Source organism: Cryptomeria japonica, chromosome 4, assembly GCF_030272615.1.
Source record: "Cryptomeria japonica chromosome 4, Sugi_1.0, whole genome shotgun sequence".
In the NCBI taxonomy this organism is placed as follows: Eukaryota; Viridiplantae; Streptophyta; class Pinopsida; order Cupressales; family Cupressaceae; genus Cryptomeria; species Cryptomeria japonica.
Window position 1 is genome coordinate 487,916,264 of NC_081408.1, and position 21,501 is coordinate 487,937,764.

Consider the following 21,501-nt stretch of genomic DNA (forward strand, 5'->3'; position numbering starts at 1 on the left):
CAACCAAGAACAAAACAATAGTCAATTGAGAGCAAGGGAAGCAAAGGAAGAGGAGCAGATATGATGTTTACCAGTGAGATTGGTAGGAAACTATTTGAAGATTTTGAGAGACATGTAGATCCAATTGGTGCCTCTTTGGTTGGTTACAACGCTGTCCCATCATTTTTGGTGGAAGATGTGAAGGAAGAGTTTGTAACTTCAAGCAATACACAAGACATTCATGAGAGGTTTGATGAGTTTTCAGATTGCCCAAAGACTGATTTTGAATCAGCAATTGATGAAGAACATGAGGTTGAAATGGACAGCGTAAGTTTGGATTCATTTGTCACACTACTTCCTCTTCTCAATTGGGAAGACCATGAGGAAAGTCGAAATTTAATGGTGTGTAGTGAATCCAAAGATTTGTCACCACGGTATGATCCTAATTCTGAAGTCCATAACAGCAGTGATGTAACTTCTCTTCCTCAAGATATGACAGCCTTTGGTCATGAAGAGAATAAAGATTTGCATTCTACATTTGCGGGTGCTTATGGTACAAGCATGGGTTATGCTGATGCAAATAATACAACTCACCATAAGTCTGATTTTGTGTACTTTGGGGCTGCTGATATAAAACATTGCCAAAAGTTGAATGAAGATTGGTTACATAGAGCTGCCCAAGCAAAAACGCTTGCTGCCCAAGCAAGACACCACCTCCAAAGAGTCAAAGAGAGTCACAATCGGTTAGATGACGCAAGGATACAAAGAGAATCATCCATTAGATCTTTATTTCTTCCAAGGGAAGAAACGGACAGCGAAGATATATTGAATGGAAATAAAAATCAGTTTGATTTTCTAAGTTTGATCAGCAATTCTCCTTTATCTAATGAGTCAAATTTGAAACCTTGCATTGAGAACATTCAAGTTGGGAAGACTAGATGTGAAGTTGATGAGTTGTTAGGTGGCATTCATAGTAGACCAGCCATTGAAGGTTTATCCATGTTGAAGAACAAAAACATCTACTATTCATTTGTGGACTTGTCACCTCTTTCATATGATAGGGCAGCAATGTACTTATTAATTGGTGACTCAGTTTTCTTAGATGTGACAGTAAGCTATGAAGATCAGCGTGTAAGAGACTATATTTGGTGCATGGCTAAACAATATATTTATTTGGCATCCTCCAATGAAGACATACTAACTTGTGGAGAGGTTTTGGAGAGGTTTCCATCACACTTTGCTTGTTGGAAATTGTCTTATTGATGGGTCCATTTCAACATTGAAGATTGGTGGTATTTATGGTTTCAATTGGAGTGAAACTCTCAGCTGGTTAGGTGATGTCCAGATTTGCAGCAGTAGTATAATGAGTATTGACATGATGGATGGATATGACAGTGCAAAGATTTGCGATCCTGGTATTGACATGTGTGGTGTATTTCTTCAGTGGATCCATGATGAGTTGTTCACTTTGGGTATACAAATGTTTATATCAGAGTAGCACAGCGGTTGGGTGAAGTAACGTTTATTAGATTGATATGGGATCTAGTGAATTGGTTCTCAGCGTGCAGGTGTAGATTGCTTGAGGGCAAGCAATCTTCGGGAAGGGAAGATTGTAATGTCCCCTTTTCTAGTTGACATGAGATGAGCAGGGGTTGACCTACCATTCGAGTTCCCGTAGGTCAACAACATGGTTAGGGGACTCATTCTAAGGGTCACGGAGCTTTGCAGGGGCTCTGTGAGCCGTTTCGGACCTTCGGACAAGGTCTCTTATTTTTTAGGGAGAACTGGCAGTTGACTAAATGACCACCTGGGGGACCAAGGAGCAGAGCAGGATCCTTTTGAGCAGTTACAGGTGTTTGAAGAGAGGTTCCTACTTTTTAGGGAGATTCCCTACCTTTTAGGAGGTTGTGGCAGTTTCCATATTTGAGGTTCCACGGGACCATACTATGGTTTCAGTTTTAGGAAGATTGGGTGTGTTTCCTAGTTTCTAGGAGCATCCCTAGATTTTAGGGATGGGACTGCCAGTTAGCTCAGCTTTTCCGGCATCGGTCACAGATAGGTGACAAAGTTATATTCATGATTGTTTGATTATTTTGGGCTGTTATTGGATATCTGGAGATATTTTAATATATTTAAATATTTCCTAAGTTAGCGATTAAATAAATTAAAATAAGGCTATGTATTTAGTCATTTCGGAGTAATAAGGGGTTTCTGGCTTCATCTGGGTTGATATGCCTATGTGTTATAACTCGTTAGAAAGGTCTTGAACTTTGCTACATGATTCTCACCTTCCGGAGTCGTTTTGGATGCCTGGTGCTATTTATTTGCAATTTAGTGTTATTTTCCTATAGTTGATGCCATAATTAGAAAATAACACTCTTTTCATAATGCGCCAACTTTAATCCCTTTTAGGGTTTGGCTTGGAAAGGAAAGGAGATATAAGGAGATGAAGACCTAATTGTTCATTATCTTTTTACACAATCAAACTTATTTTTTCGAATTAGCTTTGAGTTGGCGATTCTTCATCTGGGACGCAAACCCCAAGATCTGGACTGGCTGGGATGTAGCCCTCAGCAGTTATTGGCATTGGATTCTTTAGGCAAAGTGCATTGTTGACAGAGATTGAGTACACCATTCTTCATTGTGGATTCAAGTTGCAGAGTAAGGGTTTCAGCATGGCAGATTGATTCTTCAGCTTGGGCGTGATTCTTGCAGCCTTAGGGCTGCCATTTGCAGCAAGTACATCCCACGTGGAATGCATGTATTCAGCCTTAGAGGTATTCTTGATTTATGATCACTATTCACCTTTCAGTTTGGCATCATTGTTGGTTGTAAGTTCCTTGGATCTGCATTGGAATTATTATTTGGTTTTACAAATCAGCAATCTGTCTGGTACAGCTTGTAGCAATTCTAAATTTGGCTGTATGTTCTTATTTATTTTCAGTCTCCTTCATGTTTACTGTTCATTATTCATTACTTGTTTGAAAACTATCAAAAAACACAAAAAGAAACAAACCTTCTGCAACTTCTGTCTATTCTCTAAAACCATCAAAGGAATCATAGGAAAATATATTTTATTAATTTAAAAACTACAGCAGATCAGCAAGGGGATCCATCAGGGATCTTTCAATCTCCCAAACATCATTTTTCATAATGGACTGATACTCTTCAGACATGGCATCCTTCCATACTTGATGTTCAAGTGCATCTGACACATTGTTTGGTTCGGCTTTAGAGAGATCATTCATAAGGGCAACATAGCTAGTGAATTTATGAGGCCTTTTGCTTTCCCTGAAGGTCCCTGAAGGAGCAACAAACTTCTGAGCTTCTGCTATAGTCGTGGTGGCCCATAGTGGTCTTTTCTTGAGGTTTTCTCTAGGTGGACTTTGAGTTTCACTTATAGTTTCCTCAGGATTCTCCCTCTGAAGCTCAAGAGTAAGATCTTGATCTATGCTAGGGGTAGGGATATAGACTTCAAGGTCTAGAGAGCTTTGGGCTCTTTTGAAGGCTTAGTCTTTTTCAAAGATCACATCCCTACTTAGTTCAATATTCTTTTGACCAGGTATATAGATCATGTAGGCTTTGGAGGTTTCACTATATTCTACAAGGATTCCCCTTTTTCCAGAAGGCTCTAATTTTAATCTTTTCTCCTTAGGTACATGAATATAGACAAGGCATCCAAATATCCTAAGGTGGCTAATATCAGGTTTTGATTTAGTAAAGACTTCCTCAGGGGTCTTATCTTCAATATGGGAGTGAGGACACCTGTTTTGGATGTATACAGCAGTGCTAGTTGCTTCTGCCCAAAGATTGACATTTAGATTCTGATCAAGAATCATAGCTTTGGCAGCTTCAACGATTGTCCTATTTTTCCTCTCAGCTATCCCATTTTGTTAAGGGTTATAAGGTATTGTTAACTCCCTCTTAATCCCTAAATTTTTACAAAACTCTTTAAATAATTCTGATGTGTATTCCCCCCCATTATCAGTTCTTACGGTTTTAATTTTATTTCCTGAGTAGTTCTCTGTTAGTGATTTGAATTCTTTAAACCTATCAAGGATCTCTTCTGATTCTTTACATTTTAGAAAGTAGATCCAAGTTTTCCTAGAGTAGTCATCAACAAATATTATATAATACAAAAAACCCCCCAAAGAAGGTACGGACATGGGTCCACATACAACAGAATGAACTAACTCTAAAATTTTACTTGTTTTCCTAGTACTATTCTGAAAACCACCCTTAGTATTTTTACTTAGGGCACATCCTTTGCATGCTCCTGAATGATATTGCTTTAACTTAGGTAGACTTGTGACAAGGTCTCTCATTGATGATAAAGCTCTAAAATTTAGGTGGCCTAGTCTTCTATGCCAGACTTCATTAGCATCTGTAGTTTCATGGAATAGGACTAAGTTGGGCTCTGTGCATAGCTCATACAAGTAGCCTTGTCTTTGACCAATCGTTTTAGCTTTCCTGATGGATGAATTCTTTGGCCAAGCCAATACTCTATTGTCCATGAAGGTAACTCTGTATCCATTGTCCTCCAGTGCTAATATTGAGACTAGATTTCTCTTGATGCCTGGAACATATAGTACTCCTTTAAGTTGTAATGATACACCTGACTTTAGTTTGATGGTGCAGGTTCCAACTCCTTTGACTGGATGTGTAGAGTCATCTCCGATAGTTACTTTCTCATCATTCTCCTCTTTCATGGAGTCTAGCACTTCTCTGAATCCTGTAATGTGTCTGGATGAGCCACTGTCGATCACCCAGGAGTTAACTTTGTTTGATGCTTGGTTTGTGAGTGCTGAATAGAGTACATACTTCTTGGGGTCCTCTTCCCTTTTAGATTTTCCTGTTTTGGCAAATGTGGCTTGCTTAGCTCTTTCTGGACACTTGGCAACATAGTGCTCAAATTTATCACATCTGTAACATTGAATCTGAGAAAGGTCCTTCTTGAAGGTGTTCTTGCCGTGACGACTTTTTCTCTTTCTGAATTGTTTTTGCTTGCTTTTCTTGTTTGAATTTGTATTTAGAACTTGGAGATCTTCATCTATATTCTTTTGCTTGATCCCTTTCTTATTTTGCCTTGATTCCTCTTGGAGACAGTTAGCCTTTAGCCTATCGAATTTTGGAAATTCATCTCTTGCACTGATGCCTTGGACAAATGTTTCCCATATGCTAGGCAACCCATCTAGAGCAGTGAGTGTTAATTCTTATCTTTGGATCTCATATCCAACGGTTGCTAGTTCATCCCTTAGGGCAGATATTCACATGAAGTAGGCATTGACTGATTCTCCTTTGATCATGGCTATGTGATTTATTTCTCTTTTTAAAGCCAAGGTTCTACTGGCATTAGATATCTGAAATGCATCTTCAAGTGCTTTGAACATGTTGAAGGCTGTTTCATGTTTCCTTATGAGGGGCATAATATTATTTCTTACCCCATCAACTATGATTTTGATTGCCTTTTCATTTCTCTCTCTCCAAGTTGTTTTGCCAAGTTCAGTCTCAGGTTCTGCAGTTTCAGTTTTTACAAATGATTTGACTTTATTTTCTTTTAGAATCATTTGAATTCTGAACTTCCACGCTGAGAAGTCATCACCTCCTCCGAGTCTGTCTTCAAATCTGATAGCGCTAGCCATTGAAAGAATTGTGATGTTGAACATATGCTTGATTTGAATTTTACGCAAAATTGAACAGCCTCAGGTTCGATTAACTATAGCTTTGATACCATGTAAATGATGTTCAATTTACAATTCAATATGCAAGGTGTATTCTAATTTGTATTCTCTTTATCTATGTATTATTTATTTATATTATAAATCTGACTATCTTCTTTTGTATGGTAGGTGAGAGGAGTATTTATCGATTTCAATATCCTTCTCACAAATATCGATTGATATATATATGCAAGAGGAGAGGATCAAGCAATGCCTTGACCGGTCATGTCTTATGGACATGACCGATCAAGACATTACTTGATCGCACCCTTTGATATATAATTATCAATCGGTGTTTATTCTAATCAATAGCCCGATACTAATCGGGGTCTACATAACTTAGTGTTCAATGCCAATCGGTATTCACGTGGCATGTTAACCGATGCCAATCGGTGTTTGCATGACATGTTAACCGATGTCAATCAGTGTCTAAGTTGACCGATACCAATCACTAACTAATAGTTATAAACCAAGTGGTGCATACTTTGCCTCCTGAGAACAATCCGATAATCATTATTTGTTTACTGCTGTGAAGATATCCGATATAAATCGGGATACATGGTTAACCCGATAATAATCGGTGATCACTATTTTAATGCAAACCGATATACTATGCTATGATATGATTATCGATATTGATCGATTAAGTAGATTGGACATATACAACTAAAGAATGATCATCAAATGAAATAGCTTGAAGTTTTCCTGATAGTTTATCAATAGGATAAATGATTGAATGAGAGACTTCATTTATCTCTCATTAAATCATTTATCTTACCGAAGCTACCATACATTAACAAAAACAAATCTTCCTACAGGGTTTTTGTTTTAGGGCAAAAGATGAAGAGTTGTCCACTCTCCAACTGAGGTTTTGAAATGAAAAAATGCCAAGAAAAAATTTTCCTTGACAATTCTCCTCTTTATGCACTTTTTTTCCGAAAGTAACAAAATCTCATTCATTTTCCCATCTAAAGTGACTTTGTGATTTACCTTTATATTTTGGACCCTCATAAAGAAATTTAATTTAACTGTTCGACTTTATAGAAATAATTAATTAAATGCAAGTCACCCAAACTTTAGACAATTTAAATTCATTATTTATTCCTATTTTTTCCCCTCCCAATTATCCTGTGAGAAATGAAATAGGCTAAAGGTCCCTGTTCGATGCATACGCTTGGGGACATTAAAAGAAACATGTTATTTTTATTTATTTCATACATGGGATTTGCAGATATCTATGCTATGTGATTCAGTTTAAACTTTTTTACTCAGAAAGAGAATACAATAAAAAGTATATAATCATTTTAAAACAGTCAGCAATCAGTAAAATTGCCTGTTGAATTTGAACACTTCCACTTCTTCCAGTTATCATTTCCACCAGAAAATAGTTAAATTAACAAATTACAGCTGAAAAGGAAATCAACGGGCAGAATATACTGAGTCATTATTCATCTGTACCATATGTTTAATGTAAAACCCAAGCCTGTGTCTAAAGTTTAATCCACATCATTTAATACTAAATCAAACTAGTCTTTACAATAAAAACTTCCATACACACGTATTGGAATCTATTTTAATACATAAAAACCTGGAATAGGATAATACAGGATAAGTATATCAGGACTGATATCTTACATTTTCTCTGTTGAGAGATGAGAAAGAAGACATTAGAGTAGATCTGGGAGGTGGAACTGCATCAGGAACGGTCCCAGTTGTAGATCTTAGTCCCAACAGGACGCTGAGTCCTTCCACGTTCAACTCCTGTGAAAGGTCAAGCATGTGATGTTTGGATTAGTGAAAAATGAGAAAATTGAATAAACAGTGGATAAATTCTATCAGGTAAGAAGAAGGATCTGAGGATGATCTGCAATATATAGAGGAAAAAGACAGTGACAAAGAGATAACTTATGAATAGCACTCAAAATGAGAGAATTCTGATCTGTGTTTGACTACGAAAAAACTGCAGCAACCTCTCATTGTAAAGAAAACAATATTTTGCCTACCTTGAATGGTGAAACAATTGACAGACCATATTGGAAAATATTATATAACTTTAAAATTTGCCAATGGAAATGCCTAAGATGATTTATCATACACATTCAAGCAAAGATCCTGGTTGACAAAAGACCAATCTCACATTTCAAACACTGCCAATTCTATACTCAAACTTTATTAATTACAAAATAAGAGTGAAAAACACATGTCATCAGGTCAGATTTGAGTTTAGAAAATTGAGATAAGATCATTTCTTATATGATATTTGTTACTAGGTTCTCCAGACGGATCCCCCAGGTCCCGGTCTAGTTCCCCCTAGGTCCGGGTCTAGGTCTGGTTCCCTGTGGATTCGGTGTAATGTCCCCACTTTGAAATAAAATTTAATAATAAATGATAATAATAAAATTAAGATATTTAAAATTAAATTAAATATGAAATAAAATAATTAAATAAGATTAATTAAAAATTAATTAAGTTAATGAAAAGTTAAAAGACATGAAAGGAAAGGCTGTGACTCCCTCAACAATGAGATATAAAAGGGAGAAGAGAACCTCATTTGAGAGGGGGAATAATTTAAAAATGAGAAGTGCATATCTGATTTAAATAATAAGTGCAGATCTGATTATGAGAGGTTGTGTCCCTTTCAAAGGGCAGAAATAATGAAGAGTTGCACTCTTTCAAAGGGTGCTAATGGTGAAAGGGTATGTCTCTTACCAAAGGGTATACATGATGAAGAGGTGTGACCTCTCCCTCACATTGAGAGATATAAAGGAAAGGAATCAAAAGCATCTAGTAAGATCACCATTGATCAGATAAGATCAGAATTATTATCAAGTTACAGACAGTAACATTTGTGTTCTTGGTGGTATGCATGGGGATGTGCATAATAAGTATGCTTAATATATGAAGCCCAATAATGTTCTTATGCAGAATTAATAGTAATGCTAATATGGACTGCAATATGTATGACAGTCATACTTAATTTCATATGTATATTCATAATACATAAGAAATATATATACTTATAGTCTAAATCATGTTATTACTTTCCGTATTTAAGAAGATGGGATTGAGATGTTCCAAAGAGGGGCAGTCTAAATCCAAGCAATAGGTTAAGTCCCAAGATAGGGTGGGGATCAGCGACCCATAAGCCTTGAGGGTATCGACCCAAGATAGGTAAGGGCTTGGATCTGTGAACTTTGAGGGAACCTATTGTAGTTGGTCTCTAAGCGCTTTGGTAACATATGTAAACCCTTCTCCCTTAAAACTGAAGTAGTAGCAAGGTTTGATATCTATATTAAGAACTATGAATAATGAAATTAATCAGCTAATGAGGAAAATAGACAAGCACTTGTTAATAACTTATTGAAGAAAATCTATCAATTTTAGTATATTTAAATAGATCAGGTAGGGGACATTACATTCAGACAGGGTCCAGCCCACAACTTGTGGGTTCAGCCCTACGAACCCAGGAAGAACCTGAGAAGAATTTCGATGCTTTTCAAGGGACCCACGAAGAATTTGACCGAAATGTTAATTTTTTTGACTTTTTTAAAGTACTTTTTTGCCAAAAAGGCAAATCCAAACCCCCAACCCTTATTTGACCTCTCAAAACACCAAAAAGGTAAAACCTATTTCATTTTTACATGATAGAATGAAAAACAAAACATCTTTGCTCATAAATCTGATTGCTTCAATCCTATCCTAAAAGCATCTCCAGGAAGCAGTAAAAAAGGCTACTCAGGGAAACATTAAGTGCCCTGATAAAAGAAGACTCCCCACAGGCCATAGATAGTGTATTGTAGCATGTGGACTGTCAAATTAGTTAACTCTGTTAAAAAGTCAAACAATGAAGCATTGATAAAAACTTTGGAAAATAGGCTACTTTCTATACTAGTCTTGGTGGCATCCTCACCATCAATTGCAGAAGCTAAAAACTTACCAAAACAAACTTAATTGCTAGTACCTATTGATGTGTTTTTTATGACACCTCAAACTCAAAATAAAATACTAAGTATTCTATTCTCTCTTGAACAAAGAAACCTCTATGCTAAAAAATGTGATCAAATAAGGCAACTCCAACATTTACAATGCGAATGATCAACTTCCTAATTTGGATAGACTTGGTGATTTGATGTGATAATGTTGGTAATCACAAAGGGACTTATGTTTTACAAAACAACTGGAACATGGAAACTAAACTGACTTTGAAAAAAAAAAGACAAAAGGAATAATGAGATAGGAAATCTAAGCTAACACCTATGGATGCAAGAAATAATTGCTGACTTGATGAAACCAAACCAAGCTTTGCTTCTCCATGAGGAAACAACTACACAAAGATGGCATAATCTCCTAAGGATAAGAGAATGATTCTTATATCACTTATGCACACCAACACCATGAACGACGAGCATAAAGCAATTGAAGTGAGGCTTTAGATAAGTTCAATCTGATCATACACTGCAACTTGCAATCAACAAAGCACAAATGTATGAACATGTAGGTTTCACCATTAATCAGCAATAAGTTCTTCCATTCAACTAAGTACTTGATATGAACACATCTAAATTATGAGAAGTAGAAACCATGCAACATGTTGAAACTCATACAATGATCCACCATATCTTCAATGAAATCAAGTATTTATTTCACCATAGTCTAGGGCCTAGGCAACAATCTATGTCTTCTCCTCCTACTCTATTGCTAACTATCAACTATCTATTAACTATTAACTATTAACCTTTACAAATGAGAGAGTTGAGCCTTATATAGAGGTCTCATTACATATGAATGGTGTTAAAATATTGTAATGTTTCTTTAATGGTCATCTTTAGTTAGTTTCTATTTTCAACTTTAGTTTACAATTGTTTCTTTTAGAAACATCGTCTCTTGTAAATTCTTTATATAGAGCTCTTTCTCTATTCTTTAATATCATCGAATATTTTAACATGGTATTAGAGAGGACCAATGAGATTTCATAAAATTTGGCAAATTTTTTGAGAAAAGATTCGTAACCTCTTCTTATCTGGAATTTTTTTCCAGAATTTGTTTTTTCGATTTTTTATAAATTGTTGGAGGTTTTGTTGAAATCTTTGAAGAATTTCGTGGGCTCTTTTGGAGCTATAATTCGAAATTTTTGTAGGTTTATAGACTTGTGCTCGTGGGCAATTTGGGTGCTACATTTGAAGATCGTGGAGGTTTTCTTCTATTTTTTCGTTTCCACGGATTTTTGGTTTCTATTCGCAACTGTGGTGTTTCAAATCTACAACCCACATTTGTATTCTACATCCTGCGACCTTTGGTTTTAGATCCTCTATACCTGCGGTCTAAGGCCTCGTGGAGTTGTACCATGTTTGATGTCTTCATCTCCCAACAACAATGCGACTAGGGCACACAATCTGCCTCTTTGTTTGGTCGCCTGGAGATGTTCTGATGGGTTTTCATAAATTTTTTCCCTTCAAAAATTTCTGATGGGTTTTAATAAAAAAATTTCCCTGAAATTTTTTTTGATGGGTTTTCATAAATTTTTTCCCTTCAAAAATTTTTGATGGGTTTTAATAATTTTTTTTCCCTTAAAAATTTCTGGAAGGGTTTTAATAATTTTTATCCTTAAAAAATACTGTTGGATTTTCACGATTTTTTCCTCAAAAATTGTTTGTGGGTTTTTATAATTTCTCCTTAAAAAATTATTTTGGGTTTTGCTTGATTTTTCCCTCAAAAATCATCGGTACAGGTGTTCCTTTCATAGGGTTTTTTCCGAAACAACGATGCTTTGTAATCTTCAATTTCTGGGTATGGCGATTTTTTCCTCAAAAGTCATGGCTTCTTGCAGTCTGTTTTGGGGCGTTATGCTCATTTGCAAAAGCTTGTGGACGATTTGTGTTCTCCTGAAGTTCTCCAAATTTTGAGAGGGTCAATGGCAGGCTCATCTCAGTGACAGGGTCAATGGCAAGCTCATCTCAGTGACAGGGTCAATGGCAGGCTCATGTCGTAGAACGTTATGAGAAGAAGAAGGGGGCAGCCTTTTTTGTTTTTCTCTAGGTAGTTAGAACAATGAGCATTAAGGGAGGGTATTAGAATATTGTAATGTTTCTTTAATGGTCATCTTGGTCATCTTAGTTGTCTTTAGTTTATTTAGTTAGTTTCTATTTTTCAGCTTCAGTTTACGATTGTTTCTTTTAGAAATATCATCTCTTGTAAATTCTTTATATAGAACTCTTGCTCTATTCTTTAATATCATCGAATATTTTAACAAATGGCCCAGATTGATTTGAAATCAATGGCTGAGATTACATTATGAAACCCTAATTAGGGTTAGTTACAACTAACTCCATTTGACCAATGAGAAAATTACAATGATTAGGACACATGTCCTCTTTGAATGTGGACCAATAAGAAAGGAGGTTTGGTACATGGAACTTAGTGCCTTCCACATGGGTAGTTATCCTCCTCGTAGGATGAGTCAATTTCATTGAACTTGGACGCCTTGACTTTGAAATATTTGATTGGTTGAACGTGATTAGGCGCCAACTCATAATGCTTATCTTATAGATCATCACAAAGTTCTTTGTATTTCGAGAGATATCTCTTGAACTCAAAGTAATGTCCCCTTCTCGTTGATGTCTATCCAGTGGTCCATTAGCCTATTCTTGAGACCCGTAGGCTAGGTGGAATGAAGAATGAGGGTCAAGCATTGATGAGGCGAGAACTTACTATTTTTAGTAAGTCAGGGGTTGGTCGTTTTGGTGATACTGTCCTACTGAGCTCTCCATGCTCTGTCACTGGGTGCGAAGACCATGCTTTACGGAGCAGTAGTTCATGACTTACTATTTTTCATAAGTGGCAGTATGGCATATTTCTATTTTTGGCAGTGGATAGGGTCCTAATCCTACAGCAATTCAATGGTCTTCCTGGCTCAACTTCATCCTGGTTTTGGCAATAATCAGTATTGAGTGATATGATTAAATATTATTTCCTTATCCTAAGGTTTAATATTTAATTAATTTGATTTATTTTTACTACTGATTAATGACTATGGAAATTGCGCATATTATCTCCTAAGTGCTAGGCGAATTTTATGTCTAGAAAGGGACACCAATTTGATGTGGGAGATATTATTTTATTCACCACAAATGTTTGCTAAGTCAAAATCGTGGTCTTGTGCTTCTTGGTGTAATTATTTGACTTATGGTTTGGGCGCCATCCTTGGGTCCACATGGTAAAGGAAATGCAAATGAAGAAGTTGAATTTGGGTGAATTTGTAAGCATTTGCATTTGGTTTTGGGGAGTTAGAAATTATAAATAAGAGCCTTGGGCTCTGTTGACGTGTATTTTATACACAATCATACACAGAATAAAATACCAATAGGTATCTTATCCTCTCTTGAGAAAATAGTCTCTAACTGCTGAAGATCTGCAAAAAGGATCAGTTAGATGGACTCCAAGGTTCTTTTAGTGGGGTCTCCACATGTGGACAAGCTTTTTAATGGTATGATGTGATTTGCTGTTTCCTCCAAGGCGTCTTACGGATTCCAAAGGCTCGAAGATTTTACTAATCTAAAAGGAACTTTCAAAAAAAAAGCAAAAGGATAGGGTTTAAGGAAGTCTAATCTAGCCTAACCCTATGAACGACTTAGCATGAATGAGATTTGGCAAGACTCAACCAACTTCAATTTTGCCATAAGATAACAACTCAATTGAAATTAGTGCGATCTTCTAAGGTAATAATGATGTTCAATGCATCAAAGACCAAGGACACTACTACGAAGGTACATATCCTAGATACGAAAATGCTTGAAGGTTAAGGACTCAAAATGTTCTCCAGTTGACCACGCAAGGCGTTCCTACAATCAGCAAGAAGCTAGTGGTTTGGATTGCGAATCCTACCAAAATATCAAATCTCACACTTAGTCTTTCAAATTAACAAACTACTTTGATTGAGCGTGATTCAAGTACATCCAACAACCATGAAGATAACTTAAGAAATTTGCAACAAAACACCATAACTTCAATATTTTATTGATTTCCAAGTCATCATATACAACAATTGCTTGAATTTCTCTCTTCAAGACTCAATCTTGCTACAAAATGAAATTGCTTCTAATTCTAATCTCTCTTACATCAACTATTGACTATTACTCTATTCCTCTATTACACTATTACCAAATGAAATGAAAAATGGGGGTATAAATAGCATCCCCAGTTACAATGAAAGGTCCAGATTGAAAGTAAATCAACGGACAAGATCATGACACCTAAACCCTAATTAGGGTTTGTTACAAATGACCTCCTTTTTACTGAACAATATTAAATACATAGCCAAATATTAAATTCGGCACAAAAATCTAGGAGGTATCAACCAATGAGAAATAAGATGTCATGTCATCTGTAACAACCTTTCATCTAGAATCTTATTCCCTTTCCAATTCTCTTTCTTAGCATATGCAATGAATTTTGTCACGATTCCTTCGATTTCTGTGATTGGAATCTCGGGAAGATTCTTGATACTCTCTTCTAAGTGGATGACCTGATCGAATGCATCTAGAAGAGCTGCGTCCCAAGTAGGTTCAAGTTCCTTTGTCCTATCAATCAGGAGCATGGTGGCATACATCTGATCATACTGCTCATCTGTAACATCTGCGTCCTTGCGAAAGATGATCTTGATTCTATCCTCAAATTCTTGTATATCCACATCTGTCTCGACCTCGATCCTTCTGCCAAGAATGGTACGAAGTACCTCAAATACTCTGTCCTGGATCGGATTGATCACCTCCTCAACTTGACCACATCTAACACTGATGTCCTCGAAGAGAACACTCTTTATATGGAGTAAGGTTGACCACTAAAACAAACTGTGAGAATCACCTTCTAAGATCCTCTCCTGCGTTAAAATTCTTCTGGATGTGTGTCTTATTACTTTCAAGACAGGGATGACAACGTCCTTGGTATGGGCAAATGCAGCTACTGTTGCCACCAATCTGTGGATTATCTCAAAAACTTGGATAGCCTGATGAATGATCTTCGACATCCTTGTAACAAATTCTATAGCCACTGTATGAGATCTATCCATCCAACTGCATGTACGCTGGACCAGGTTCCTGAATCTTTCTGCTTCATTGATCGATTGAAGGGGCAATGCCTGCACTGGTGATCTAACTGGATCCTGACGTCCCAAAGGTTCATTGATGTGACTGAAATATGTCCTCCATGCACCGACCTCTCTCTCAAGCTTTCTATTCTTTTCCACCTCTTCTCTAAACTTGTCCTTCAATGCCTCAAATGTGTCGGTGGCATCATCTAAAGTCTGCTCTGCTGTGGATGGTCCTAACTCAAAAGTCTGTATATCATAATCCTCTGCCAGGATCTCACCCTCATATTTATCTGCTGCCGGTGTAGCTATCTGTAGTTTTCGGGATCCAGTCTCATCTCGAATCATCTTGGACATCTTTGTAGCCTTCTTCTTCTCTGTTGTCATATGTGAACGTCCAACAAGGCTCTCTAAATCAATTGCACTGTCCTCGTCCTCAATTACGATCACCCTAGTCAATCTTTCCTTCAACCAATCTGGGATATTCGATCTTGTCTCTTGAACTTGAATTTCTTTATGTACTATTTCTTCTTGTCTGGGAGGAGATGTTACTTCATTATCATTATCTAAATCATAGTCTTGGAGAGATCCATCTGACGAAACATGCTGTGCCTGTCCTTCCTCTTGCCTGTCATTTTGTACCATCGACTCCATGGACTCTTCCACTCGAACTGTTCTATTTTCCGGTCTGGAAGAAGTACCTGGTGTTTGATCTTTGTTAGCACCTTGCTTTTTCTTGGAGGACTCTTTCTTTTCTGATCTTTCCTTTCTCTTTGAACCTCTCGAATGGAGATTGCCCTCACTGGCACATCGAAGGTTACCTTCACCTGAATTCCTAGGATTAGGATTGCCTTCACTAACACTTGCTCCACCTTCGGCTGGTTTATCTTCCAAAGTGAAGGACATAGCTATGCCTTGTTCTCTCAACTTCTGATGCTGAACGTCTACCCATCTGCGAGTACAAGACAAGACTGGTGCCATCAAATCATCTAAATCCACGACCTCGGGCTCATTCCAATTCAAACTTATTGTTTTGCTTTCTCTATCATATGAAGACTGGATGTGCCTGCCATTGTCCTGAGCTTGGTCGGCCACTCTGTAAATCTTACATTTCCTGATGAAATCCAAAGGCAATCTAGAATGTATCTTACGTTTCACTTCAAGATCATCTAGGAGGTTCATCATAAAATCTTCAATTTGGTGCTCATGTCTAAATCTTCTACCGACCGTCTCCTCTAAATGTCCATGGGGATCAAAACTATTCCTCCAAGCAAAAGATGAAAAAGAATACAAAGCTAACTCCTTCTCTGCGTCATCCATGGCTAAGACATTAGGACATACCTCAACTGAATTACCCAAAATAATAGGTACCTGAACTCCATTCTGATGTCTGTGTCTGAATGCCTTCACATACGCTGCCAACTGCCTTGTTACTTCAAGTAACACAATTCTGTCTGTCGGATATCTTGGCAACATGTATGGAGGTAAAGGACATCCATGCACTCTAATGTAAGTGAACTTGGGAAACTGAATGAACCAAGCACCGTACCTCTTGATGAACTCCTGGGCATCCTGAGATAATCTGTTGTGAATCCCTCCTTGCAACGTCCTTGTGATGTTCATCGTGAAAGTATCATTGACTAACTTGTAGTTCTTCCCTGGCGGATGATGCAAGTAGGTATAGGATTCACAAGCTCTGACCTCACCGGGTCCTCTTCCAATCACTCCTCTGTGAGGTAGTCCTGCGTACTCAACGCTCCTGATTAAGGCATAGATGACGTATGAACTCATGTGGAAGGACTTAGTAGCCCTGAGTCTTCTCAACTGTACGTCTAAGCAATGACTAATTATTCTAGCCCAATGTATTGTACCCTTTCCTTGAACAATCACCTGGATGAAGTAAAACATCCACTTCTCAAAATAGAAGGCATGAGGTGCTCCTGTAACTCTGTTGAGCATGGTAATCAAATCTCTGTACTCCTGGAAATCAATCCGATGCGGTGTGTTCGGTACCTTGCTTAGACGGGGACGACTCTTGAGTAGCCAGTTCTTGTTAATTATGCTTAGGCAAGCATCTGGATCATCATCGTACACTGATCTGGCTCCTTCAATGCTCTTGTATATCATGTCCCTGTGCTCTGGAAGATGGAAGGCTTCACTTATGGCTTCCTCTGAGAGGTACGCCAAAGTGTTTCCTTCATTGGACACAATTGTCCTGGACTGTGGATTGTAGTGACGGGCACACTCGATCATCAACTCGTGGCACTGAATAGCTGGAGGAAAACCGGCCGCCTTGATGATGCCACTCTCTATTACTCTCCGGGCGACAGGTGATGGCTTGCCAATGTAAGGAACCTCTCGAAACTTCTTCGTGCTAAAGTTCCCCAAGTTGGTATCTCCAATGTTGCTCCACTTCGACACGATCTTGGTCTCCACTTCTTCGGTCTTCTGATCTTCTTTCATGAGAGCCGAGCGACTAGTGGATGCTCCCGCCTTCGGGGTCGCCATACCTACACAACATTTCATTATAAGAAATAGATTTTGCAATAAATAACGTAAATAAGAGAGATAAATTTTTAGGAAACCTCATGATAAGTCTCTAGAGTTATCATTTCCTAAAATAAACGATTGAGCTAAGAGAAATTCAAAAATCAAAATTTCAAAACTTGAAATATGACGATGAATGAATAAAGCAATAATAATTAAAATCGCCATACCTCGATAGAGAGCTAACTCTAGAATGCAAAAACAAAATTCGCCTAGGCAAAAATTGAGGTATAAAATAGTCTTCAATGTGGTCTCCTCAAAATTGACTTTGCCACCTTTGGAGTGAACGTGATCTTCAAGTATCGCCCTAGACGTGGTCCCAAATGATCTTCAAATTTGTCCTTGACAAATCGCTCAAACAAATCCTCCAAGTCTTTAGCAAATTCGCCTCAATGTCTCCTCAAGTTCGCATTCGGTGTGGTCTTCAAATTCGCACCACCCTTGATAACTAAGCGCCACCCTTGATTTGAATTCGCACCACCTTTGAACACACTTCGCACTATATTCGCCTCTTCTTAATTCGCATGAAGAAAGGTAAAAATGATTATGTAAAAATGAAATCTCTCACCCTTTATATATAGCGCGCTCATCCTTTCACCCCTTAGGCCGACTTAGATATAAAAAACATTTTTTAAATGATTTTCAATAAAATAACAAGGCCGACTTGCTTAATTGAGCGCTCCAAATCGATTTTTATTAATTAATTAATTAATTATAAATGCCTTGCGTTTTTTAAATGTGAATTTCGATTTTTAAATAAAGGCAAAAAAATAATTAATAAAAGATAACGCCATATTAAATGCTAAATAAAATGGATATTCAATTTTTAAATTGATTTAGCATTTGAGGAAAATTCGAATTGCTCACTTGGCGCCAAAATTGGAAAAAAGGAAGGGACGTACCTCATCGCTCTGGTCCCTTGGAGAGGGACAGGAGCGATCCATGATTTTGGTCTTGATTTTGCATTTCTTACGTCCAACTCCTTCATCTTCGCGTTGAAAATCGATCATCATGATGAGTCCTTCGAATTTGATCATCTTGCATGCGTACTTAAATACCTTTTGAGTGTTCATTGCCCTTGTCCCTTGGAGAGGGACAGGAGCGATCTCCTTGTTTCCACGTCCATCATGCATCTTTGTTCCTTGATCTTTCATCGTTAGCGAATAACATCTATGCTCATTCCTTTTGCGCTTATTCCATTTGTCTTCATTATGTGTTTGGACGTATTAAAGGGACCATCGCCCTTGTCCCTTGGAGAGGGACAGGAGCGATCCACGTTTTCTCCTTGACCTTGGCAACTTTACACTTTGATCTCCTTTGCGATGTCCTTCAAACGTCGTCCTTCACTCTTCCTAACCTCGCTTCGCTTTGATCTTGAAGGAACGTGAGTGTTTTTGATAGTATCGCCTTGGTCCTTGTCCAAAGGACAGGAGCGATGTGAGGCTTTTACATTATTTGGCGATGTTTGGACGTTCAACACTCTTGCGAATTATCTTCAAACGATGCCTTGGACCATATGCTATCTTATGACGTCTTGGCTTAGCTCGGACTTGAAGCAAAACGAGGAATCCAAAGCAAATCGCCCTGGTCCCTTGGAGAGGGACAGGAGCGATATGGTCCATATGCTCATTTTGGTGATTACTTTACGTTTGAAATCTTCATGCATCACCTTTCTATCTATCCATGGACCCTCCAAGACGTTGCGAACCCTTGATCTTACGTAAATCTTGCATAAAATGGCCAATATATCCAACATCGCCCTGGTCCCTTCCTGAGGGACAGGAGCGATCTAGGCTATAGGGTGCGAATTTCATCATTGTGACGACCTTTTAATGTTTGTGCTTGCTAAAGACGTCTTGAAGTATCCCTCGCCACCTTGTCTTGACTTGTATTGACCTTGAACTTGCATAGGAAGTAACATCACCATTGTATCGCCCTGGTCCCTTGGAGAGGGACAGGAGCGATCCTTCCCTTGTGGCCTTCATCTCACTTTGCCAGGTTCCAAGTTTATATTCAACGGACTCGTCCTTCTTCACTCCATTCGTCCATGCCTTGACATCATCTGTAACTTTGCAAGAAAATCATTTATATCAAAAATCGCTCTGGTCCCTTCCTGAGGGACAGGAGCGAACTAGGCATTTAGCACTGTTATGGACGTCCCAAAAATCTTCAATTTATATTCAACGCATTTATCTCATGTTTTTCCTTGTTTTTGAACGTAAACTTACCTTGACCTTTGTCTGGATTTTGCATAATGAAGGAAATCGCTCTGGTCCCTTGGAGAGGGACGAGAGCTACAAGGTACCTTGCCCTGGTCCCTTGGAGAGGGACAGGAGCGATTTGGTCAATATAGGTCATTCTCCTTCGTTTTTGCATATCAAATTATATTCATTTGGCAAAGCATCTTCCCTTGGACGTCCTCAAATCATTAAGTTTTCGAAATCTTGCAAGGACAAGGCGAAATTTGAATTGTAGCTCCGGTCCTTCATTGAGGGACAGGGGCGATTTTCCTCCTAGAGGCATTTCTGTACTCATGAAAATCTTCAATTTATATTCAATGGAAAGATATCGCCGTTCTCCATCACTTCCAACTTGAAATTTGTCTGGACTCTGCAGGGATGATGAGATATTTGAAAATGAGCTCTCGTCCTTCACTGAGGGACAGGAGCGATTTTGCTCCTACAGGCCAAAATAACATGATTTTTCACATTTTAACACTTCACGAGGCGAAAACAAATCAATCCCAATGCCCAGGATCAAAATCAAAAAAAGTCAAAATTTGGTCAAAATATTCAATCGGACAAAAATTCACATTTCACTCTCAATACTTAGACAAATCTAAGCTCTGCATTAACATTCCAATTGAAAATTAGACCATTTTGGCGAATTCATTGCATTCAAAATTTGCATCCTAGAAAAGGAAGCTCAAAAGCTCTCAAAAACGACTGGATTTTGGCTTGAAAAGACAGAATTTAAAACCCTAAGGCTTGACCCTAAATCCAGACGACCAACTAACTAACAAAATCCTAAAAACGAAAGCAAAAGCGAGCGAAAGACAAGCAAAAAGAGGGGGTCCCCATTTGCGATGGGGCGATGTGTGAAATGGTCACAACATCTGGCGACACCACTGAGAAATGTTGGAAAACATTTGGGAATCAATCTTTCTAAAGAAAAACTCAGAAAACTTCCCTCAACAAAACCAGGAGTTAAGAAACACTTACAAGAAGAGACCATCATATTGAGACAAAGTATCAAGTCCACAGTTACCCATGTGTGTGCAAATGCGTTAATTCCCCTCAACAAGACAATCATGGTCTTCAGGTTCCCCTGTGATAAGCTACGTAGTTCGTCTAAACTCCAAAAGCATCCTGGATAGAGCCTCGCTGCCAGTCGGACGTCCATAGTCCCGACGAGGTTATCGCCGCAAGCTCACGAACATTGCTCCATTGCCAGCCAGGCGTCTATAGCCCCGATGGAGTTATTCGTAAATTCCCTTTAGCCAATTTGATATTTCCTTTTAGCTCATTTCTTTTCTTTTGATTTTTTCTCATTTTTTCATCTTTTCATTTGATACTGCTTTTCAGTTCTGTCAATTCTTTGGCTCGTGAGTATTGAAAACTCACTAGGGTTTGAGGATTGCGGTGGCGCTGAAGCTAGACTTTAGATTTTTCACTGATCACAGCTTCGCCTGTAAACCATAATGACTCGAAGATTATAAGTGTGTAAAAATATAATAACTGAAGGACAAAAATACGTGAGTTCAATAAGCTAATCTACTTCAATGCAAATACGTCCTGACTCAAAGCTTCATTAAAAGAAACTCCCTTTGTTGTTCCAAAAGATCTCATGATTTTCCAAATGCAACCAACAATCTAGCAGGAAGTCAGAGCGTTACATAACAAAATCACCCAACGTTAAATGGATACCCCTCAGGACAAAACTAACTAACCTAAAACAAAAGCACCTAAACTAAAACAAAAAAAACGAAAACAAAACAAAACAAACAAAAACGAAAAAACAAACGGAAAACAACGAAAGCAAACTAAACTAACTATGTACAAGGGAAGGCCTTGGCATTTTAGGATTGGAAATAATGTTTGAGATATCTCCCATTGACAGGCAGCGGGATGTCTTCTCCAGTTAAAGTCTGCAACCTAAATGCATTTTCTCCCA

The 21,501-nt window shown here is 38.0% G+C and overlaps 1 protein-coding gene across 7 annotated transcripts in view; it reads right to left on the bottom strand.

Annotated features, from left to right (window-relative positions):
* LOC131060393 (uncharacterized) overlaps positions 1-21,501 on the bottom strand; it is a 337,900-nt gene that overhangs the window by 51,695 nt on the left and 264,704 nt on the right. For all 7 annotated transcript variants that reach the window (XR_009110349.2, XM_057993610.2, XM_057993609.2 and 4 more), the window contains exon 8: positions 7,335-7,460. Coding sequence is in view for 6 of the 7 variants with exons in the window: in XM_057993610.2 (XP_057849593.2) it covers positions 7,335-7,460 (126 nt within the window). In the remaining variant the exon portion in view is untranslated. The remainder of the gene's footprint in view (positions 1-7,334; positions 7,461-21,501) is intronic.